General features: G+C 45.5%; 1 protein-coding gene across 1 annotated transcript in view; it reads right to left on the bottom strand.

The window, feature by feature from the left end:
• The window catches only part of RABL6 (RAB, member RAS oncogene family like 6), a 58,073-nt gene that overhangs the window by 5,540 nt on the left and 27,041 nt on the right, over positions 1–25,492 (bottom strand). The window contains exons 8-12 of the mRNA XM_026860240.1: positions 21,388–21,491; positions 11,453–11,811; positions 9,079–9,244; positions 2,170–2,382; positions 1,149–1,497 (exon numbers count right to left, since the gene is read on the bottom strand). Of these exons, the coding sequence (XP_026716041.1) occupies positions 1,149–1,497; positions 2,170–2,382; positions 9,079–9,244; positions 11,453–11,811; positions 21,388–21,491 (1,191 nt within the window). The remainder of the gene's footprint in view (positions 1–1,148; positions 1,498–2,169; positions 2,383–9,078; positions 9,245–11,452; positions 11,812–21,387; positions 21,492–25,492) is intronic.

The following is a 25,492-nucleotide window of genomic DNA, read 5'->3' as shown; positions in this document are numbered from 1 at the left end:
ACCCATTCTTTATATCCTCCATATAGACCAAACATGGCCTCGTTCTGCTGCTGGTCTAGGCAATGCCCCCCTCCTCCTTGGTAACACTGGTGATTTTACTGCTTTGCCTGACCTGTAAACCTTGTAGTTGAAAAGCATTCACAAGTTGTGGGGCACCTCCCTGACACTGCTGCAATGGCAAGCTGCCTCACAAATCCTGTTTCTCATCACTGCATGCTAAGAGAAGTAAACTTGCTCCAAATACTTTTGCTTTCATATTAAAGTGCCAAGAAAAGCAGGTACTGAAATGCTAAATGAATGGAAAAATTACTTAATAAACAGCATGACACAAAGGCAAGGTTAAAGAAACTGGAGCAACCACCCTTTCTGAAGGATTCTGGAAGGATGCAAACATATAAAACACTCCTGAACACCAGCCAACGCAGACACCAAGAGTACCCCTGAACAGCAACTGCCCATCCCAAACCATGGTTAGCAGTTTCTAGAGATTGCTTTGCTGGCTGCAAGTACACATCACTGAAATCAGGGAGATCTAGAGCCACAGCAGCAAGTTCCTACAAGACCCAGAGAAGATATTTGTGTTTTCTCCATCTCTGCACACCAGGTGCATAAGGGACTCCTGCTGCACTGTGCGTTTGAGCAGGCACCTGCAGGCAGCACTGAGCAGCTGCCCACGTGCTGAACATCACAGAGACATTATAGGTAACCTGGCTATAGTGGAAAGTCCTTCTCAGCCAGATTTTCCTATTTCAGTAGGAAGCTTTGCCAAGCAGATTTTGTTATGGCCTTCTGACTGCTGGACTGACTGGCACACACACACACACACACCTCTACATGTTAAAACTTCGGGTGAAAAACCATTAGCTCTTTATTTTACACCTTCTACCACTGGACTGACCACACTTTGGACTTACTGAGAATAAACACATTAGAACCCATAAGCACAAACCTTGTCACTGTGTGGCTTCAACAGTCAGAGCATTAATGGGTTTGAGCTTGTATCAATCTCTTCAGGTTGCTTAGCACCTGACTTGCTGTGACTGCTGCTGAGAGATGGGACAGCAGATGAAACCTCTGCTCAGTGAGACGCCTCAACACTTAAAGATCAGCTTCGCAGCAGCACACAGCAATTCATGCACGTTATTTACCATTTTCTTCTTCTGGCTGTCAGAATCCTCACTTTCAAAGTCTGGGTCATCCATAACAAATGAGAGCATCTGAGTAGCTATTGGTCCCTCTTGATCACTGTCAGACTCCTCAGGCTTTTCCTCTTTGACCACTTTCTGCTTGAGAGCATGTCCTTTGCTTTGGGAAGTGGTCTTTGGGGCCTGGACTGCTGCTGGGGTGGCAGCAGCAGCAGCTGGCAGGCTAGCGTTGACCTTGCTGCTGCTGTTTCTTTCAGACCCAGAACTTGGAGGTAAACTGTCAGGAGGCTTCGGGTCAGTTGCTTTGGTCAAAATTGTTTCACTCTGTGGTTTCAGAGAATTTCTGGAAGACCTGAAAAGACAGAAGAAAGTTGTCATAGCCTGTCCACCTTCATTCTGTGAAGCGAAGCAAAACGACCAATTAATAGCTGAGCCTGCCTCAAGGGCTGCAATGTGTATCTCAACAGGAGAGACAGTTCATCCTAGGGGGGTGTGTGGTCAAACACATACCACTCAAGAGGCTGAAGATAACCCTCGTGTCCCTGTGGATGCTGAATGCACAGGTGCCTGCACTAGCAGGCCATGCCTATCACCTATAGGACATGGGATGTGAAGAACACAATCCAGGTCATCATTCTCCAGCACAGGGTGTGGTGAATGACTTCTACTCCCTTCACCACAAGACTCCTCTGTCCTCATCACATTGCTATGAACATAAATTCAGGCAATCAGTTAAAGTCTCTTGTTCAAACTTGAGAAAAAGGCTGGACCATTCCCAAGCAGAGATGTACCAGCAACCAAAGGAACACAGTGCTTCAAGGCATGCTGCCTAGGTGCAGTGCAGAAAACACTGCACAAAGCAGTCACACCTAAAGTAAGTACAGCCCCAGCTTACAGCTAAAGCAACTGGCTGACAGAGACACCAAGATTTCCCAGAGGCAGCACAGAAGTCAGTGGCAGGACTGAGAAGAGGCCCAAGTTTGCCAGCACAACCCCACACTTGAGGCTGTGCTGTGCTTCGTACCTTTTTTTTTCCTGTTCCATGCCAATGTCTTCATCAGGTATGAGTATGACCTTAGAGTCCTTCAGCTCTTCCTCCTCCTCACTGGAGAGGGTGATGTTTTTGCTGGCCACGCATTCTGGTGCCAGCATGGGTCTGCTGGGGATTTTGTCATCCAGATCCAGGTCATCTTGGAAACCAGCCACCATGGGGTTCCCCCCAGGCGCCTCTCCATCACTGCAAAATAGACAATGATCAGACACAGCACCCCCAAGACATGCCAGGACAGACATGCCTCCCCTTGAACACACACTGCTGCTTGCCTGGCTTCTCCAGTCAACTTCAGGGTCAACATCCCTCAGCCTGGGGCAGCCGCACCGCCAGCCCATCCCCTGTGTACAGCCCAGCTGCTGCCCCGTGGGGTGCTGGATCTGCTCCCGGCAGGCTGCAGCGGTGACACAAGCCCTGTAAAAAATGGGCCACAGAAAGGGGTGTCACACCGGCGCTGCTTCCGCTCGAGCTGAAAATAAGTGGCTGGAAAAGGTGAGCCTCAGTGCTACAGAGCAGCTTGTGCTTCAGCTCTATCAGAACATCTCTGGTCCAACATGCAAGGATCAGTCAGTTAAATCGTGGGAACTGCCTGCCTTAATCCCCACATCCTGTAATTAAACCTGATCACATACTGTCACTGCTATGGGAATTCACTTGCAGTTATTAGCTTCCTGGAATTATTTCTATTTCTCTGGTGCTCCCTGAAGCAGACAGCTACCCAGACACCACAGCCATGCTTTAACATTCCCCAAATTAAATTAACCTAAGGACACACTTTCAGAGCTAGGAGTCTGTCAGACTCCCTAGATGTAACACAGTTATGTGTTCAGAGCCATCTTGACAGTGAGCTTCTCAGCTGAAATTACCAGCTGAGGATTCTTGTCTCAATGTCCCAAGGACTTAACGATTTTAACACTTTATGAAGCATTTGCTTATGTCAGGAATACAGATATTTATCTTAGTCTCAGCTGATGAGCCTTTGCATCACCCTTCCTCATTCTAGTTGCTTTATCCACAACAGATACCCAGCTTCTTTCTAATAACCTACCCCATACACAGCAGTCACTGTCATTTCAATGACTTGATACGGATTGTACAAACACAGCCTTCATTTAATTTTAGTCATAAAAGGAATCACAAACCCCTAAAATCCTTAATCTGGAAGAAAGTGGTGTTCCCAGTCACTAGCACACAGCCAGCTCTGGAAGAGACAGTGAGGAATGGTGTGCTGACAGGCAATGCTGAGGCCTTAACACAGTCCAGATGACTGTACTACTCACTCTGGCTCTTCTTATGGCTAGTTACTGTCATTAAAAATCTTTAAAACAAGTCATTTAAAGAATTAATACTTCTGCCAATAGATAATGGGAGTTATTGGTGACACACGGGACACCATGCTTACGACAACTGGTGCAGCACATTGAGAGTGATTACAAGCAATGCTTGTCTGGGTTAGAGTGCTAGGGTGAGGGCTAGCATCCGCTCCCTCCTTCTGCTTTTGGTGTAGATCCCTCTGCTTCCAAGACTCACAGCACAGCTCGCAGCTAAGCACAGACAGGCTGCTGAAGAGCCCCTTCATCAATAACACTGCTGCTCTCATACTGAGCCAGAAAGGAGGCACACAGCCTGTCCCACACAAAGGAGAAGACTGGTGCCCAAAACAGCCTCCAAGGCTGGATGAATTACAAGTGAGAGATTTCTGAGGTCTGCAAAGCACTGGCAGGGTTTCCTCTTGAAATGCGCTGAAAAGAAAATGGAGTTGCATCTTAAAAATGGCAGGATATTATTCTGAACTAGTGACACTGCATTTCTTTAACACGTCACTGCTCTATTAAGCACGGGGACTCTTCAGAGATGCTGCCACTGTCCTTCCACCACACATTATATGAGACTTGAAGCCTTTAAAAGCATTCCCAGTCCGAACAGAACATCCATGTGTGTACACACACCTGCACAAAGTGGGTCATCTCCCTTTGCAGCGAATACACCGCCTCCATCTATAACTTCCACAGAAATCACTAAGTGACAGCTCGAGAGCAAAGCAATGGAGTGAACATACGTCAGGAAAATCACTGCTGCAGTATAAACAAGGTCTGACAGTGCAAAATTAGTATCAGCTTGTGGTCCTGAGGTTCCAGCTGGAAGGAATTCAGAGCATGCAAAAACAAGCACATTGCACCACCCTCTCCAACACTTGAGGTGCTGCCAAGCCTGCGTTGGTGTTGAGCCAACATGTTTGCAGGCGCAGGGACCCACCAAAAACGACTACGTTCGCCGAGGTCTGCGTCTGAGCTACTGATCAAAGAGCATGTCGGGGTTTCCTCAGTGAGCCCTCTGTCGCGTACACAAAACGGCTGCTGGTGATGAAACAAATCCTGCTGCAACCTGAGCACATGGTCTCAAACCCAGGTCGATCACATTCCAGCAGCCCTGCTGTGCAGCCAGTGGAGCCAGCCCCACGAGCAGGCAGCAGAATCCTCTTGCCACATCAGTTTTTGGGGCTAGAGAAAGAGGAAAAACCCAAACTCTAATAAAGCAGATAAGTTGAGGGAATCGCACACGCAGGATGAGCCTGCATAGCTGTCTTCTAGAAGATGGGGCCTTCTACTCGTGAATCAGTGTCCTCAACATCTCTCACTTGGTCTAATGCAGCTGGGTACCACTATATAAATAACAGATGCCACAAAAGCAAAGAACCAGTTCAAAGCCCTTCAGATGTAGGGACAAGGAAATCTAATTGATGTTTAAGATAAATGTCTAGTGGGGCTGAGAAGACAAATCAGGAACGCTGTTAAGTACAACATAAACTCACTTTCAGACACCTACAGACCACCCATGGACGTAGGCCAGCCTGGCGGGAGGGAAGAGGGGAGCCTATTTGGAGCCAGATTAGCTCCTCTGGTGCAGTCACATACACACTGGCTCAGGGCATCAGGTTAAAAAGCAGCAAATTAAGTTCTGATACAGCAAACTGTGAGATTGAACTACCCTCCTAATTAACCAGTAAAGAAACTAATTTGCGGAGTTCTCTTTATTGCAAGCTAGAGAACCGTAACACGCCATTAAACAAAACCCAGGACTCCATTACTCTCTGTAGATCTGTGCTGGGATTTAGCTATAGCAACACCAAGAGACATCCATAAGTGCTGAAATTCTCAGCAGCTGTCTGATCTTTGGGCAAGAGTAACCTTGTTCCACAGGCATCAGTGCATTCCTCACTGACAGCACCCTTACGAAAAAAAAAAAGTTTTTTTCTAACATTACTGCTCTTGCTTTATTGTTTAGAGGTGTTATGAAGAATGGAGGAGTTCACATGACATCATTCCAAAAATTCCCTACATCAACAAAATGGATGAGAAATATAAGACTTTACAGCCTCTTTCTGAAGCTCAGAAAAGCAAAGTTCTTACAAATGGAAGCAAACAGAGCCCTGAGTTCAGGAAGCAGTTTGGTTACATACCATAACATCCTGCTTCCAACAACAGGAACAAGACCTTCCCCTCTTCCCCAAGGAGCTGCTCTCTGTCAGAGCAGCTGGAGTGCACAGAACTCTGCCTGGGGATGGACAAGGAGCCAGCTTAGAGTTTATGGGTGAGGATTCAGGAGAGGACAGGTGAAGGTGATACTGTAGTTGGTGCCTGCTCCAGCCTGCCTGACCAGGAGGAACAAGTGGATCAGGCCCTCTACAAAAAGACAGAAGCAGCCTCATGTTCACAAGCCCTGGTCCTCATGGACTCCAACCAACCCGATACCTACTGGAGGGACAAGACAGTGAGACGTAAGCAATCCAGGAGTTTCCTGCAGTGCACTGATGAGAACTTCCTCCTCTGAGTGACAGAGGAGTCAATGAGGAGAGATGCTCTGCTGGACCTCATACCCACAAAACATGAGGGGCCTGTTGGGAAGGTGAAGGTCAAAGGCAGCCTCGGTGAAGTTCAGGATCTAGAGGGCAGGGGAGAGGGTAAAAAACAATCCAGACTTTAGCCTCTTCAAAGATCTGCCTGGAAGAGTCCTGTGAGATAAGGCTCTGGAGGGAAGGGGGGCCCAAGAAAGCTGGTTAATATTCAAGAATCACCTAGTCCAAGCTCAACAGAGGTTCATCCCAACAGTCAGGCAAAAATGCTAGAAGACCTATGTGGATGAACAAGGAGCTCCTGGACAAACTCAAACACAAAAAGGAAAGATACAGGGGGTGGATAAAAGGACACGTAACCTGTAAGGAAATAGAGAGACAACTTTAAGCAACCTGATCTAGTGGAAGGTGTTCCTGGCCATGGCAGTGGGGTTGGAACTAGATAATCTTCAAAGTCCTTTCTAATCCAAACCCTTCTTGATTCTTGGTTCTTGTACCACTGTTTGAAATGTTTGGCTTTTTGTATAGTTTAACAACTATTTGCTTCCAACGACTAACATTCTGGAGAAGAGAAGCCTTTGCTAAACATCCAACCTCCTACCCACAGCAAGAACTGCAGCTAAAGAGCTCTAAGGACGCTCCAGGACCCAGTCCTTCAGCAAACCCCATGAAGGTCAGGCTTGGCTCTCCTGACATTTCTCTGTTAACTAGAGAAAAATATCCTAGCTTAGCTACAGTCGCGAACAAGACACTTTGTAGGCCAGCATGCTTTTAGCAACCACCCCTTTTCTTTCTTTCATTCCTTCTTTTTTTTTTTTTTTAAAATAAAACATCCACGTGTTCTACCATCACAAGGGATGATGAATCAGGCTGACCCGCATTATACAGGCATTAAGCCTCACACAGCATTGATTTAAAGTTGTTGTGGTTGAACTAGATAACACTGAATCATGACAAAGATGCCAAAAAGATGCATAATCCACCACATTCACAGATGAGCTCTATCAGCATTTAATTATTCTCCTGGTTAATCTAGTCTTGATGACACCAGGCAGCAGGCAAGGACTATTCTAAGCAGAGAGATGCAGAGCCTGTGAGCATGCTTACAGTCTGCTTTCAGACAGCTTGCTGCACATCCTCTTGTGTAAGCAGCTCAGTATATGCAATCTCTTTTCCTTTTTTTTGGTTAAAAAACATCAAAGCTAGGAAAAGAAAAAAAAAGAAAAAAAAGAAAAAAAAAAAGAAAATCCAGCCTACAGCATAAGCCCAGCTTCCTGCCATATGAAAGATAAAATTACAGAATAGTTTGGGTTGGGAGGGACCTGTAAAGGTCATCTAGTCCAACCCTCCTGCAATGAGCAGGGACACCTTCAACTAGACCAGGTTGCTCAGAGCCCTGCCCAGTCTGACCTTGAATGTTTCCAGGGAGGGGACATCTACCACCTCTCTGGGCAATCTGTGCCAGCCTTTCACCGCCCTCATTGTAAAAAGTATCTTCTTTACATCTAGTCTGAATCTACCCCCTTTTAGTTTAAAACCATCTCCCCTTGTCTTATGGCATCAGGCCCTACTAAAACGTCTGTCCTCAGCTTTCCTGTAGCCCCTTTTGAGTACTGGAAGGCTGCTCTAAGGTCTCCCCGGAGCTTCCTCTGTTCCAGGCTGAACACCCCCAGCTCTCCCAGCCTGTCCTCACAGAGAGCTGTTCCACCCCTCTGACCATGTTTGTGGCCTCCTCTGGACCCGCTCGAGCAGGTCCTTGTCTTTCTTGTGCTGGGGGCCCCAGAGATGGCTACAGCACTGCAGGGGGGGGTCTCATGAGGCAGAGGAGAGGGCAGAATCCCCTTCCTGGACCTGCTGGCCACACAGCTCTTGATGCAGCCCAGGGTACAGCTGGTTTTCTGGGCTGCGAGCACACATTGCCAGGTTATGTCCAGCTTTTCAACCACCAAGTCCTTCTCCACAGGACTGCTCTCAAACCCTTTACTCTCAGCCTGTATTGGTACTGGGGGCTGCCCTGCCCCTGGTGCAGGACCTTGTACTCGGCCTTGTTGAACCTCATGAGGTTCACACAGGCCCACTTCTTGAGCTTGTCCAGGTCACTCTGGATGTCATCCCACTCCTCAGGCATGTCAACCACACCACTCAGCTGGGTGTCATCTGCAAATTTGCTAAGGGTGCACTCAATCCCACTGTCTGTGTCACTGATGAAGATATTAAACAGTACTGGTCCCAATGTGGACCCCTGAGGGACACCACTCATCACTGATCTCCATCCAGACACCGAGCCATAACCACCACTCTCTGGATGTGACCATCCAGCCAAGTCTCTATCCACCGAACAGTCCATCCATCAAATCCATATCTCTCCAATTTAGTGAGGAAATGCTAAGAAGCGACATTAGAAATGTAAAGAGAAATAGAAAGGCACGTGCTAAGGTTTATCTGGAATCTGCAGGCAAGTATGAAGTGACACTCTCAACAGAGCACAACCCTTTCCATCCTTCCTTCCAGAATCCCATTGAACCATGGAGTGCCCCCCCGAAGTGTCCTCCAACAAACACAAACCCCTTTACAATGCCTTGGGAACAGCAGTACCAGGCCATGGAGGAGTCTGGTCATGCTCTGGGTCTCTGCAGTGGGAAAGCATGCATTAGGCAGAAAACCCATAATACCCCTGCAAAGTGCATTGTGTTCCAGAAGGAGAACATCTCAACTGTTTCAACACATTTGGCCAGAAGGGAAATCCCTTCCCGATCAAAGCAACCCAGTTGTTAACACTGAGCATAAAAGAAAGACAGCAAAACCAGGAAAGTGTTAACTAGCTCATTCCCAGGGAGGAGTGTGTATCATTAAATGGGAGGCAGTGGACACTACAACTGACTGCCACAGCCAGAAAGGCTCAGGGGCAGCTACTTGCTCTGCAGTCACTTTCTGAACAGTTGTAACAGGTTAGCCAGGTCCAACTCATCATTCGGACTGCACATCCAGGTATGTCCTGTCTCACTCTCCCTCCATCCTCCTTTCCTTACCTTTCACTGTCAACATGGTGTTTAGTTTGGGGTTTCCCTTTGCCCTTCTGCGGGGCTGGGTCTTCTAGAAAGCTGTGGTCCAGGCTGTCATCGGGAACAAAGTCCTCCACACTCTGTACTTTTGCAGGGGCTTCAGGGTGGGGAGGAGGAGTGGCAGCAGCAGCATCTGCATAAGCAACAGTAGTTGTAAAACACAGCGTTCACCACAAGCAATACAGAAATTTGCTTTTTACAGATCTATCCTGCCCAGGGCCTCTTCAGCACACAGACAGCAGCCACAAAGTAGGACCTCTGCTACACAGAAAGGGAAAAGGAAGGGTATAAACAGGATACTCAAACCAGACCAGAATCCTGCATGAAGGCATTCACAGACCACACACGGCCACTATGGTTTAAGATGCACCACGCTGACCCAAGCTCTTAAATAGTCTGAAAAATTCTCTAGCATGGTAGCTGACTCTATTCTATGACTGTCTATACCACAGCCAGATTGTATACCTATGCTGTGTGCACCACACCTGTGTGATGTCCCTTCTTTATTCTCTTACCTTTTCCAGACTGTTCAGTTCACCCACTCACCTCCTCTTGCTTTTTCATCTGTTAACTGTCAAAAGTAGAATTGTTCACACTGTTCTTTTAGATGCCCTGTGTAACCACAGCTTAAGACCTACTGCGAATAGACACTCGCTTTAATATAGATTATTTGCTGAGACACCTTTATTCATCTTCAAGGTATCAGGACGAAAACTCATGAAATTAGCATAACCAACAAGCCTAAAGTGATTAACCTTTTCAGAATTTGCAATATTCAACCTTTTTCTTCTGCCTGGACTGCACTTCACATCTAGGCTCTTTTCTTATGGGTGAACAAGATTTGTATATTTTTTCTAGACTTTGATCTATTAGAACAGCTTTCAGATCACTTTTGCATATGAATAACACTGTTACTAATGCCACAGAGTAGCGTTCGTGTAAGAAAAAACACAGCCAGAAGAATTACTATTGCAAGACTTCAAGGGAAAGCTTAAACAGCAGCTCCCATAAAAAAAAAGTATTACTTTGTGACAAGTGATTTTTCAACTGCTTTCCAATTAGCTAGTTCCTAGGTATGTTCCAGTAGAGGTGCAGACCCCTGTCATGCTACATAAACCTAGTAACATGGACAGATCAGCTTTTCCCAGCTGCCTTTTGCAACCCACCCAAAAAGCACCCTTGAGATACCAGGACTGCAGGCCACAAGCCTAAAACAGTTCTCAAGCTAGGCAACAGACTTTAAAAAAATAGAAACCAAACCACTGGTAGTAGACCACTTGTCTTTTTTTCTACATATCAATATGAATTATTTTTTTTTATTGACAAGGGATTTCTAACATTTGCTCCTCTTTGTTTCTGGGTAGGAAGGGTCATAAACAAAGTAAAATGGGTGTACTGTGTCATACCTGGTAACAGATTCAGGATGCAGAACATTGTGTGCAGATCTAAAATTGAAAGATTTCAACATCTAAAACTGCGAACTGTGTTCCCAGCACCTCCTCCTTTCTTTCTGTGGGTGTCTCAAGAGCGCTGTGAGCTCTAGGGATTGACAGTTTGAGAGGGAGGGTATTTCCAAAGGGTGATTCAAACCATGTCATGCTAATGATTTTCAGGCAGTGCCAGCTCTGCAGCTCCAGTTAGCTTCGCAAACAAAGTGAATGTGACAGGCAAATTAAGGCCCAAATCAGTAAAACTACATGCAACAAAACCCCTGATGCCTCTGCCCTGCATCTTCATCCAGCAAGGGTTTGGATGGAATGCTGCACTACTCTGCTCCATTGTGTACCAGCACTAAGGAAGAAGTCGAGGCAGGCTGCCCTCCTCCTCAGACTGTCTCTGAAGGAGTGTATTTCCCCAGAGGGGAATGTGCTGTAGAGCCTGGACTTACATGATCATTTCTGGGTGAATAACCTTTAAAACCAGCACTCTGCTGTTCTCCGTTAACACACAGGAGCCCCTTTGAGCTGCTACACTTTTGTGAAGACAGTTCTTCAAATAGCTTCCCTAACAATGTTTCTTGCTGTTCAAGAGGCATTTGTGCTCCTGGTAAGAAGCTGACAGTTATTTTATTAGTGTCTCCTGCGTGTTCAGTACCTTCCTCATGAAGCATGCTCAGCCACCACCCAGAAGGCTGGACACAGCCCAGCACAAAGACAAACCAAACCACTGATTAGGTGAAAAATATAGAGTGACAGCACAGCTCTCCTTGGAAGCATGCTGCATACACAGGGCCCGTGGCCTTCAGACACCCATCCAGCCTCTCACAGGGGAAAAATTAAAGAAAAACAGAGAAACACTCAGGGGTGACACCCTGCCTAAGACACTGCACTCCAGCACCTACCTGGCTGGGGAGGAGAGGGGTCTGATGCAGGAGACGTCCCAAACAGACGTGAAATAATGCTGCGCTTCGGTGGCAGGACTGCAGCCGGAGGTGCTGGGGAGGCTATAGCTGGTGGAGGTGCATGTGGCTGATGGGCCTCAGGTGCAGGCACTGGTGAAAAAGATGGAGGTGGTTCAGGAGAGATGGTGGAGCTTGTGGAAAGCAGCTGGGGCGGTTGTGGGGTGCCAGGGCTGGAGCTGCCCGTCGATGTGGAGCTTGGAGGTACTATGGGTGACTGGGAGCCAGAGGAAGGGCTTTGCCCGTTAGCTGTTAGTGGAGACGCGTGTCCTCGACTTCGGGCTTCCATCATTTCAAGGAAGCTGCAGGGAAGATAAATTGCAAATATAAGGAATGAAGAAAACATGCCTAACAGAGAATCGAGCATGATGCTGGTATGCTTTGGCTATGTGCTGAGCTGGGAGGGTACAGGTCTACTTTCAGAGATGCTGCGACTCCCTGGGCCACAAGAAACATGGTTCACCGATGTGAACTAAACTCACCCAAACTGCATCGAGGTGTGGAGAATCTCAACTTGTTTTGTACTGCAGGATGAAACGTACATTTGCAATGCTGCTGGGAACTCCCTGGATAGACAGACTATAACAACATGCCAGGGCTTGAAACACAACCTTAAGTCAGTTCTGGGACGCATGTCTCTAAGAGAGTAAGTGCTACAGGAATGGCACATTTTTAGAGTCAACAGAAGAGATCAGAGTGTTCAAGAAAACTCAAATGCTATAAAAACCTCTTCTTTCAGCCAAGAATGGATTTAAGAGGAAAATCCTTGAATGTCAAAAGAAAAGAGCTATCCAGAGGGCTCACAGAGGACTGACTGCAATTATCCTTCTCGCAATGTGCAGATATACAGGCAGTCTCTCCCCCTGCACACACTCCCCCTGTGTGGGAAGCAGTGGAGCCAAGCAGCAGAAGCTCTGAAGCAAGTTGTGCTCCTGGCTGGATTCCTGTCTAGAAGAGCAATAAAGCCTGTACTGCTACAGAGAGTGAAATGCTCTATCCTTTCTGAAAAGGAAACCAAGCCTGATCCTGCTGCTGCCTCCTTCTGCAGCCCATTTGGTTAGCAGTCTTTTCACAAGCTGTATGCAAAGAAACACTAACAGAAAGCCAGGATTTACTATTAAATGATCTCAAAATAAGATCTGCTACATGCCACACATCTGAGAGATATAAAAAGGACACCCAAAGCAAAGTATCATGTATAAAATCTAGTAGATGTCATGGTCTTGCCTCTTATTTCATTAAGCCTGATGAACTCGTGCACAGTGGTTCTGGGTTCAACTGTTTCTGCAAGACAGACTTGGTTGTGCTCCAGGCAACGAGTATGTCAAAACAGAGACTCCTTTCCCATACAGAGCATGACCTCGTCCTTCAGGGACTTGAGCCAGACAGACACCTTCACTGGAATGACTGCTAAGCAGAAAGCAAACAGCAGGGACAAAAATACTCTAATCCTCCTTGAGATTTCATTTCCTATTTTAAGAAGCAACCTGATACACTTTTAAGGAACAAATTAATATACTTTGTGACCAGTAGTATCTGGAGCCCTAGACAACAACATACTTAGGAAGCTGTTACTTGAACTGGCAAGCCAGGAGTCCTTCCTAAGGAACTGGCTAAAGCAGAGGTAAAGTATTAGTAAAGTATCAGTATTAGCTGGGAGAGAAATCCTTGGCAGAGTTCCTCAAGGATTAGCCTTGAAATATATTTCAGCATTTCAATGAAGTGGCACAGAGACCAGAGAAATACTCATGACGTTACTAGTTGGGAGACAGCATCAACAGAGAGGAAGACAGGGACAAGATACAGAAAGAACTGGATGATCCTGAATAACAGAAATGGGAAGAAATTCAACAGTACAAAGTAAATAGTCATCTGCTCAAGGGCTAGGAAACAAGTGCTCTTGCTCCAAGTTCACCACACAGGAATCGCCGGGAAAAACTCGCCTCATTCCAGAAGACTGGACTAAAGGCTGCAACTGAGTGATGCCTGGGAGAAGCAGAAAATGAGGCTGGCTGTTGCATGGCTGTCCACTGTTTATCCCCCACCACTGCTCTCAAGGCACCTAAATTAGCGCCACACTGTGGCAGTCTCACTGATGCTTTCCCCAGGATCTGGGGAAAGGTTTATGTGGGTGTTCCACCCAGCAGACTGGCTACAACAAAACGAAGCTCCTAGCAGAGCTAAGATCAGAGCATGCTACAGAGCATCTGTTCCAGCATCCCCCCTCTTAGGGGACTAGTAGCTGGGGTGAGCTGTGCAACACCACATTCCACTGAAAATGATGCATCGTTTGTCATGCACCAAAGAGAAAACATAAAGGAGCTTAACTCTTGCACTGAGCTCTAAGGAGACCGCATCAGGTTTGTCTGGAAGGTGCACAATCCATCACACACCCCATAAGAATGTATTTTCAGCGCATCTCTGTCACTGTGCTGCAGGGCCGAGCAAGGGCACATCACTCCTTTCTCGACAAGCGGGTCACTGTACCTGCCATGCAGCATCCTTCAAGGCAGGCTACGCAGGGCATCTGTGAGGAGAGAAAGAGAAGCCAAGCGTACCTGCAATTCAGCCCTTGTCCAACAAAGTGAATACTCTGAATCCACAAAGCCATGTGAACTGCTAGGGCCTGCAAAGCCATCCACAAGACATGCTGTGCACGACGTGTGCTCCGCAGATCCATGCCAGAACAACCAAGTGCTAAACTCTAGGGTTCCTCCCCTCTGAGCTTTGATTCAGGGCTCCCGGTGAGCTGAAAGCAGGATGGGTGAGCAGCTCTACTTTGTGGTGCTCATTCCTCCTCCTCCTCCCAAGCCCTACTCAGACTCCTGCCTCCCGACTGTGAAGAGAGATTAATCCCAGCTGATCTACATGTACCCTTGTTCCTGTTTATAGCAACAGCCATCCTGGCCGGAAGGCCTGCAGGCTTGCTCCCTGCTGCATCCAGCATCCAAGGTACTGACGCCAGTACTGCTTGCTTTCCTGGCTGAGCTGAGCTCCCTGACTGCCTACACAAGCACCTAAGTTACCAGTGCTACATGAAAACAGAAGCAAACAACCGCTGAGTCTCTGACCAGGAGGCTGGCTCCCACTATCAAGGCAACTGAGTGGACTCAGGCAGGGTAAGACAATTGTACACTGAAGACTAAGGAACAAGGATCCTTTATGAAGTATGTACAAAGTATGTGTATAGTCATTTTAGGATATAGAATATGAGGCTCAGAGTACTTAAAGTTGGACCCAACACAGTGCAGGACCCTCTTTATAATACCAGGGTATTTGAAGATTTACTGTGCTTTGTACTACCAAAGCTGCCCATTTTGGAAACAACCTGCTTTGTTCTAGGCAAGTAGCCAGCTCCAGAGGGAGGGAGAGCTGCGACTACCACCTGTTTCTCCTGCAGAAACACATGAATTTTAAGAGCTGGAGGGAAAAAATGCTGCATAAATGAAGTATTAAAGAGTGTCATCCTTCTCTCTAGCTCAGCTAGTCTGGAGGATAACACATATGCAGGATTCTTCCACACCTGTGCTCCTGTGCCTTGCTCACCTACATTATGTAAAGGGCATAAGAACAATAGACAGCAAGTTATTTTTAGTAGAAAGATACCATAGCTATTTGGGGACAGCATAACACAAGCTCTTACCCCAGCACAGCACCAAGGAGAGCTGTGGCATGTGTGCTTCGTGTCACCTTCCTCATCTCCACCCAGACATGTGGGCCAAGCTCTGTGCTGTGTGCCATGACACCAGGGAAACAAGGATAGTCTGATATCAGTTTTATATGGGCTGCATAAACCAGCTCTGCTGAGCTTTCATATTCATATCTTCTTCTGTGAAAGAGGTGGGTGTAAAAACAGCATACATGAAAATGCTGCCAGCAAGCTCTCAGTAATTTCCAGAGTGGAGGTGTCTAAGCATCCTCCACACTTCAAAAATACTACATAATGCATGAATGCTTTCTCTGGCTTTACACACACTCCTCACAGGCACAAGTGTGGCTGTTTTGGGAACACACCAGGCCAAACCTGCCATGTGTCTGTTTTTTCTCATATTCTATACAATCTGGACACTGCATTCCTCATTCTATTCTTTCTGTCAGTCCTTCACAGAACGACTCACTCAAAATCTTACAGTGGATTGAGCAGCTTCATGTCCACACTAGGTGTAGTAGACCAGGTCCTACAAAAGCACGAGATGAACGCACACTGTGACCTGAGTGCATCTGGTCAGTTGGGACATAAACTGCAAATGTGCCAGGCAAGTCTAGATGGGTTATTGTCCTCACCCACGTGGGCTCCTTTTGCCTTTCAATCCTTCCATTTCAGACCGAATAACAAGTCCACATCCTCAAAACCCCTGAATAATTCACTGTCAGCTGAACCTGCTTGCAAGAGGAGACTTTTATGCAATTTTAAAGATGAACATGCTCTACAGGAACAAAAATTCATCAGGGCCTGAGGTTACTGCTGCTCTGCTCCCAGAGTAAACAAAAAAAAGCACAAAAGGACTTGTTAGCCTCACAGTTCCTAAAACTGTCAGCACTCATGTTCATTTACTATTGAAGATGGGAGCAGCCTGAAGCTTTTTGGCTCCTGGTTCTTACGTGCTGTGATCAATTTTTCAAGTGTATTTCATGTGGCAAGAAAGGCTTTGGGTTATTTTCTTAATTGTGAAAATGAACATTAATAGGCCATGTGACATCAATTTAAGTGGGGTTACTGAAGGTTAGATTTCCACATGTTTGTTTTGGGCTCATTAAAGGTACTGAACCTGATTATCCCCATAGCCCATGTCCCTGAATGTGATATCAATTGACAAGTGGGGTTGAATCCTGCTGCCCAGGCCTTGGGGAGTACAGCCCCTCCGCAAGAGCTCCTCAGGTTTTCCACTTGACACAAAATGGATGCAGCAGGATAACCCCCTCCTCCACAACATAAGGGACATGCTTCACGTTCTCTGCTCCTCTAGCAAGATTGATGATGACAGGCTTAGTTGCAATTAATTCTTAATTCAGCCCCACAAAATACATGATCTGGAGTCCCATCTCCTGATCTGTCTGATGGCAACAGTGGTCCACAGCAAGCAGAAATGATAAAGGTGGGGCAGGGGGAAGAGAAAGCAAAAGTGTTTTTACTTTCCTAACTGGTAATTCAGCCGGTGTGATTCTGGACCCGTATTTCAATATAGCTAAAGACAGAACAGCTCCAGCAGCAGGTCCTCCTGCCAGATAGTGCTGGAGTTACTCAGCACCACAGTCTTTGCAAAATGATGAGCTGTGCTCAATGTGGAAAAAACAAACAAGCAAATAAAACCCCAAACCCCAATCAATGACTCTGTAGTAAATAAAGCTGTCTAACACGGGGAATGTGTCTCCCAGAAGAAGTCTCCTTACAGGAACACACAAATGCCTTTCTGCGGTCACTGGTCTATCACCCATAGCATGAGAGGAAACGGCCTCAAGTTGTGCCAGTGGAAGTTTGGATATTAGGAAAAATTTCTTCACCAAAAGGGTTGTCAAGTGCTGGAACAGGCTGCCCAGGGAAGGGGTTGAGTCACCAGCCCTGAAGGTATTCAAAAAACGTGTAGATGGCTTATTGGTGGACTTGGCAATGTTACATTAATGGTTGAACTAGAGGATCTTAAAGGTCTTTTCCAACTTAAATTATTCTATGATTCTATGATCTTCCCTGCCTGGACAGTAGCACCTGGCTATCCAGGATGACCTGACAATGCAGATGACAGCTGTATGACACTGCTGGGAAACTCCCCAGAAGGACTTCAATTGTGTGGGGACAAGGGACAGGTCCTGCTGCTGCAGAAGTTGTAGCCTGGATCATATAGTATCTCAAATAATCTCGTTCAACTGCTTTGAATATATTTTTACAAAGCCTAACTAACAGTTTGCTTAAAAGTTCTTAAGGAGTAAATGATCTGAAAACTTGTTTCTTACAAACAATTCCTGTGAAGAAGCTGGACTTCATGTGCTTACAAATCAATCAATCAATCAATCAATCAATCAATCAATCAATCACACAGTGGTTTATAGATGAGTTTCCTGAGGCTTCTCAAAACTGCGTGCGAAAGAAGATGGGATTTCTCACAAAGAATATTTTAAACATTCCTTCTGACCAACTTATAATAATCCCTAGGGGAAAAAAAGAAGTTAATTCAAAGAGAGTTGATTACTCAACCCTTGAAATTAAATGTCTTCTGATATTAAAAAAAGAGACTAATAGTAGCAAAAATGAAGCCAAACATAAAAGTTCATGAAAATTAGACATTAAATCTGCTTATTAGCTTCTACAAATGTGTACACCAGCAGCTTATTCCTGAAAAAAATGAATATTCACAAAGAGCTTCCACAGCTTCCGAAAAACTACTTCTTTGTGTGCACCATTCAGTGAGGCACGCTGAACATAAAAAAGTTTTCCTTGTGACAGAAGATAAGTTGGGTACAATTAAAGATGGAAAAATTGAACAAATTTAATACAAATTCAAAAGAGAGTTAAAGAAGTCACTGCTGCTTGTTTAATAAGAATTCAGGAACTCAAAAAGGGCTGAAATGTGGTTTTAGCAGCATTGAAAATGTAAAATCTAAGAAACCACAGGGATAGTACCAGAGCAAGAGGTGTGGCAGGCAGAGAGGAGACTAAGCACAAGGAAAGAGCTGGAAGCATCTAAATGTGTCTTATACAGGCAAAGCCCAGCCAGTGGCTGCCAAGGGATGACTTACATAAGGTGGATGAGGCAGCGTTGTGTGCCACCTCGTGTTTTCTCTGGGATCCACATTTTGGAGCAATGACGTTTTGTCCTCGGGTACCCAGCCGCAGCAGGAGGATGAGTTCCTGTTCTCTTTCTGTTCTCACCGATCCAAATTTAGCATCGGTCACTGTGACAGAGCAGCTACTAGACGTGCACAGGAATGAATGAAATAACTGAGATGTCCTAGCACTGTCACCTTGCCTTGCTCCATGGCCTGATTTTATGACAGGACAGCAGGGATTGTATCAGAGGAGGTGCTGCAGCAGCCACACCATGGCCTGCAGCCCCAAGTGCCTGCGGACACCCTTGCTGCGCAGTTTGTGGTGACCGACAGCAGAACTCCAAGTATTGTCCAAATTGAAGCAATCAATACAAGGGCTTCCCATCTGCCAAGGGTCAGCAAATCACACTGCACTAGTGCACAGGCTGTGTACAAAGCAAGTGTCAGAGCACAATGCACCAGGTAATCATTTTGACATCCACAGAAGCAGCATGTTAAACATGATAATCCCCAAATGAGGGGCATCTGACTAGCACAGGTGCAAGAATCTTCCCAAGCCCTAATAATGAGTGCTGCAGACCTGCCTCAAAACTGCAAGCACTAATTCCTACAATGTGCTGTTGCTGTATCCACAGATACTCTGCTCACCAACCTAAACTGTTTACTAAGAATCAGAACTTCACCCAAACCTGAGTTCCCTGACATTCAAGTGTTGTTACTTCTTTAAATTCGGACTTTGGCTAAAGGACTTGAGACTGAAGATCTCTTAGAGTGATAAAAAATTAACTTAGGAAGTATTCTTGTCAACTCTGGAGTTGAAGTAAGCCCTTTGCAGCTCATCTGTTTTAGAGGTGCCACTGAAACAGACTCTTTGTTTCTACCTGGGGTGCAGGAGAACCTCAAAAATCCTAAAATAGCACTCTATTTTAGTCAGTGTGATCGAAGCACTCAGACTGGTGCTTTTCTTTTGGGATCAGTGGCTCATGGCAGGAAGCATCCAGGGATATTTTAAAAGACCTTTCTATAAAGAAGTGTTATTTTCTGAAAGCAAAGAACAATGGTCCCAGTACACAGACATAAATGTGCAATAGCTGAAGTGAAAGCAAAAGTTGGCTGGCTGCATAAAAATGTCAGTTTATTTGCTAAACCAGAATCCTAGAGAAAAGTCATGCTTTTAATATTTTAGCAATTCCTCTTCTGTCAGGTACCATGGCTAGGGTATTTCTTATGCCATGTTAAGTCAATTATGCAGCCTAATAGTGCAATTAGCCACCTGCAGTGCAAGCCCTCCCCCCCAGCAGCTGAGCAGCAATGCTTTGTTACAGCATGCTCAGTGCTGTCCTGCAGTGGGCACATTCAGGCACACCCCCCCCACCCCATCTCCTGTTCTTCCTGCGCTCACAAGCTGGTTTGGAAAATGACAGGGCACTGATGACGTGGGTCAAATGTTTATCTGGCACTGCAGTTTGTGCAGATGACTCAGGGGCTTCTACTGAGGTGATGCTAGCCACCACCAACTGCACCAAAAGCTCCTCTGAGCTTGCAAAAGGCAAGTACATACCTTTTGACTTGTTAGCGCACAGTGCCTACAGCAATGTGACCAGTCTGGCCCTAGGATTCTGGATGCTACCACCACTGGATACTCTTCAGCAATCACAAGTATTTCTGCAAAAGCATGTGCTCAGAAAGGATACTCTGGCAGAGGAAGCACACCAATATTATAAAATGGTGTGTGTTGGTGTGGTTACACTGGATGGGATGATCCGGTCCAATATCCATTACTGGAACTATGAGGTCTTGTCATCCTACCTCTGCCAGCACCATACTGCTGCTGCTTCCTTTAAGTTCTGGTGTTAAGCAGATGCTTCTCAGATCCAGCCCAACTCAGATTAACCCAGAAGTAGACATGGCAGAAGATAGATTTCTGCGGGACTTGTGAGCTGAATTAGCACATGTGAGGGTCTGAGTCCAGCAAATGCTAAAGCTGGCATAAGGGTGAAAGGTGACAAATTAGCAAGATCTTCTGGTCTAAATTTGAAAAAGCTCTGCCAACTCTTGATTCTTTTAAGTATCTTCCCATTACTGATGGAGTATAAACAAAAATACTGGAAAACAATCTGACAGCACAGCCCAGTCCTTTGAGATGAGAATTGCTGAAGGCACGAGGAGACTAACCAGTTCCTAAGGAAAGGAATGAGGTGTACACTCTGGAAACAGTACTGCTCCGTGTGTATATGGGGTATTTCAATGATCTCAAAGGAAAACACACTGACTAAGATTACAGAACTTGAAACTTGATCTAGAAAATGCATGTCAAAATGGCTGTGCATGAATATTTCATAATCATTGATTACAACTTCAAAATAAAGCTGCCTGTAAAGAATCTTATTCCAATTCATTCCGGGGTTGACTTTTCTGTCTTGCACATCACTGCAATAAAGACCTTGCACTGGAAATTCAGAGAACATATTTGCCAATAACATATAAATTTGAAGAGATTCCTGTTCACTGTGCTACAGCTGTACTGGCTTTGCAGTGCTACATGTGGCAAATGCTCATTTCAAGCAGCAAGTGAAGAGACAGGGCACTGAACAAACATAAGGCAGCAGGAACTATCCACTATTTAAAACCAGAAATGCAATGAGGAGTCTACAAGTATTCAAATGGAACAAAAGACAGCAATGTTGTTGGTATTACATTTTGATTATCATAAGACACACAATACACAGCAATTCAATAGCCAGAAGATGAACCAACCTCTGCGCTGAGCAGTAGAGAGATGGAAAATATCCCCTTTCAGCATCAGAGGCAGCAACATACTTATCTACAATCCCTTCAGAATGTGCTGCCTCCAGGTGTGCTGCTCAGCTCCACCTCCATTGCCCTCCCACAGATTACGTGCCTGTAGGAACCAGACCCTTTCAGAGGGATCCCAGAGTGCATGCTTCTTTTCAGGTGATGCCACTTCAAAGTGACTTTTTACAGCTCCAAAGAAACCCTAAATGTCACGCACTGGACCCTTCAGTCTGGCCACATGCCACAGCTGGGGCTGTCCAACATTCATGTGACACCTAGACTGCAATAAAACAGTTAGAAAAGATGGCTCAATGACATACAGTTCGTAGTTTTGATCTTCTGTCTCTTGCTGCACTGACAGCTCCTCCAAAGTGGCATCAATATCCAGCTGATTCGTCTCCAGCTGCCGTAGCAACGTCTCCCTCTGAAGAAAGGAAAACAAGCTGGGTCTGAGCAGGAAGGGTCATTGTAACAGATCTCTGCATGCTCACAGGGTGCAACGAGATCTTGTGTCACCACTCTACCCGGAGCAATGCATTAAACAGGAGCTTTGGTCCCTCTCACGGTGTTCAGTTTAAATACAGAAGCACAAAGGGAAGCTGAAGCAGTAGCAAAAACATCAATCCAGGAAGTCTGTGTGTAAGAAAGTAATTTGTTCTATGAGCTATACTCAACCATAAATCAATAATGTGTGATTTTCAGACACAGCATTGCCAGTTGCATTTGGAGAACAGTATCCACTCCTGTGGAGAACACTTGTGCAACCCATTCATTCTGATCTTTTATTTTTTGCTGTACTGAAGAAGTCCCACTGTGAGTAGGACCCAGTTGATGCAAAAGCTCACAAAAATTTTCTTTTTTACTGTCACGGTAGATGAGTGAGCACAACCTGTCAAATCAGTAAAATTTTAGAAGTCACCGCCCCTCTGCCTTCAGTTGTTGCCCCACAGATGGGGAACAGAAACCACAGTCCATTTCAAACGCACAATAAAGTGAGTTGGCTTCACTAATGTAACACAGGGTAGCTTAATTCAGTCCTTCCCTTTCCACATTTCCAAAGAATCCAAGCAAAAATCTCAGCTGAGGGGGAAGCACTGGATTAAAAGGCTCTAAAACAATTGCAAATGGTCATGGGACACTCCTCCAGATAGCCCGGGTGGCAACAAGAAGGGATGAGTAACCACACACACTGTGCCGAGACTGCATAGGCACGGCAGCTCCTAAGGCTAACACACAGTGGATCCAGCACCTGTCTGCCCAGCAGACCCACCTCTGGGATGGCCCCAAGCTGCAGGGCTAACACAGTGCCCATTTCCACAGAAACACGATCCAGGATCCCCTGGCCAAGACTCGAACTGTCTGTGGCCACCGACCTACCCCACGGTACAATCCAGGCCCCAAAGCCCAAGACACAGCTGCTGTCACACATCTGGGCGCTGGGCACAGCACCGGCCCCCACCTGAGCAAGGGGCACGCGAGTCAATTTACACACCGAGCGAGTCAATTTACACACTGAATTCTGGAGCCAAAAGTCACGATGCTTGGTGCCTGAAAGCACCTGTCCTCCCTCTCCCCCTGCCTACATACTGGATGGCACAGGCAGCTGGAACGGCTTGTGCCGAGACGTGTCCGATGGCTCACTGCACAATGCCTGCTCAAGCAAGGTCCACCAGTGCCACGGGCTGCCAAGCTGCTTCACCGTCCAGACAGGAGGACACAGAAGAGAAACACCAGGTTTCCTCCAAACTACAAAGGTTTTTGCTTTCTGATAACTGCCTTATCCTCAATGTACATTTAAGCTTTCTACTATGACAAATATTTTTGAAGTTTAGCATCAATAACCATGGTGAATTTTTAATTCCATGTTTGACAACACATATGCTCACTGCAGAAAGATCCCATTAGAATAAAAAACACAAAAGGAAATCTACTACATAATTTACAGAATAAAACCCCTATGGAAAGACAAACATTTGGATAAAGCAGTGGCATTCAATGACCATGTGCATATACTACTGGCAGTATAATTCCATAGGCATGACAACTTTGAAGCTATCAAGAAAGCATACAAATGTAAAGGCCAAGTAACTCATCTGCCTTATATAAACCAGACCATGCTACACTGTCCAAGGGAGTAGCCAGGGCACAGCTTGAGCCCTTGTGATGGTTTGACTGGCTAAATGCCAGGTATCCACCAAGTCGCTCTATCACTTCCCCCCCCCCTTTTCCCCTTGTTTTCTCAATAGGGTAAAGAGGGGAAAGAAGATAAACTAACCCTTGTGGGTGAAACAAAAGCAGTTTTAATATAAGCAAGGCAAAGCAAAAGTCTGCGCGCAGAAGCAAAAGCAAACAGATTTAGTCTCTACTTCCCATGGACAGGCGATGTCGGGCCTTCTCAGGATCAGGGCTCCAATACACGTAGTGGTTGCTTCGGAGGACCAAGGGTGACCCCACCCTCTTCCTCCTTCCTCCCAGCTTTATACTGAGCAAACGTTATATGGTATGGAATATCCTTTTGGTCGGTTTGGGTCAGCTGTCCTGGCTGTGTCCCCTCCCAAGATCTTGCCCACCCCGTCCCACTGGGGGAAATATCAGAAAGAGCCTTGGTGCTGTGTAAGCACTGCTCAGCAGTAGCCACACCACCAGGGTGCTATCAACACCCTGCCAGCTCCCAGCATAAAACACAGCACCGTGAGGGCTGCTGTAGGGGAAAACCAATTCCAGTTCAGCCAGACCCAGTACAGCCCTCCATGGAGCAGGCTGGTTTATATCAAATTCTACCATGACTGAAATCAGCAAGCAAGGCTTTAGTAATTTTTTTTTAAAATTATTATTATAAGACAGGTGATGCATAGCAGTTGATAAGATTTAAACATGCTAATTTACTGGAAGATACATTCTTCCTTGAAATTTAAGAGCTTCTATGATCATTTAAGCTAATTTACTGTTTCCAAGGGATTTAGATTCTTCATTTTTACCTCTGCCATTGTGTTAAGAGCTTGGAGTGATCCATATTTCCTTTGCTAGGTAATTTCTATTCATCATATTCATAAGCTCTACACAGATGGAAACTTGACTTCAACTAACATGTATACAAAGAATTATAAAGTCGTTAACTTGAGTTCCCTTTAATGGAATAACAGACAAGAAAATTTCAGCAAAACACACTATAGATATTTAAACTTGCTACACTAACAGAAGTACTAGTAAAGATGTTAAGAGTTCAAATGCTAGATTTTAGAGTTCAAGATTCAAGAAATTAAAGATTTTAAAAGTAATAGGTGTTATCCTTTTATGTTATTCATACATTATGAGACAAAAAAGAGCAAGTTTTCTGCTTCTTTATCCTCACTTTCCTGAGATGAATGAAATAAATGCTGAGCAAATCACCTGAATAAACAGAGACAGAAGCCTCTCCGATGCTTACCTTAGGCACTTAGATAATGGCTTTTATTAAACAAGTGGTTTGCTTTTCCTCACATTTTGGCACAGACATATACCAGAGTTTTATTTATTTCAATTTTCACAGATCACAGTAAATTAAGAACTTAGATTTAATTAAGAGATACTCGCATTTAATTTTGTAAAATATCATAACAGACTTCCAAATCCTTAAAAAATAAATTCTATTTTACCATGCTGGTATTAAAAATATAAAAGAAACAGCTTATTTTTAGCAATGACCCAAAAGAAGGGAATAAATCATGTGCTACAGACCAATGTTTTGGCTGAATGCCACTTTCAAGTGCTTCCTGGGAAAAGGCAATTTCAGCTGTTTGCAGAATTTTGTCTCCTTCCAGCACAGCATCTGAAGGCCTGGTTGACCTGATCACATTTGTGCATTATGTGGGCCACCAGCAATACCTACAGCTAAACTGCATTCTCAGGTTTGACAATCCTTCCCCTGGAAAGGAACTGATAAATAATTGATGAGCCTAGGCTGCTAGAGGGAATGTGCTCTATACTGGGGGTATGAATTTCAGCCACTGCTTTCTTCATGAAGGATGCATGAATGTAAAGTGAACACAGAAATATGCAACTTAAAACCAATGCACTGAACACCAATCCTGCTAAAGGACAGCCTGGAATCTTACATACAGCTGAACTCTTCCCCTTGAGAACTGTGGGAGGCCAGGACGAGGAACACAGAGAAATCTCAGAGGTCAACTGGGACTGATTAAATCGTATGTGCATTTAATACTTGGTAGCACTCCTCTCCTTAACTCTGCTTTGCTCCACAGTACCAAGGAAATTAGTCCTTTCCGGAGCCTGTCACTGGCAAATCTCTCTGAAGGTATAAGCAGAACCTTTAGGAATTAAGCCTAGCTGTGATTTTCCTGCAAACTTTAACATCACACTGCGCTGGTTGTTAATGGGGCCCAGTGGGGCCAGCCCTTGCTCCCCATGCACTCAAAAGCAAGACTC

Source organism: Athene cunicularia (genome assembly GCF_003259725.1).
Source record: "Athene cunicularia isolate RWA chromosome 17 unlocalized genomic scaffold, athCun1 chr17_part1, whole genome shotgun sequence".
Classification (NCBI taxonomy): Eukaryota; Metazoa; Chordata; class Aves; order Strigiformes; family Strigidae; genus Athene; species Athene cunicularia.
This window is presented reverse-complemented; position numbering and strand designations above follow the sequence as displayed.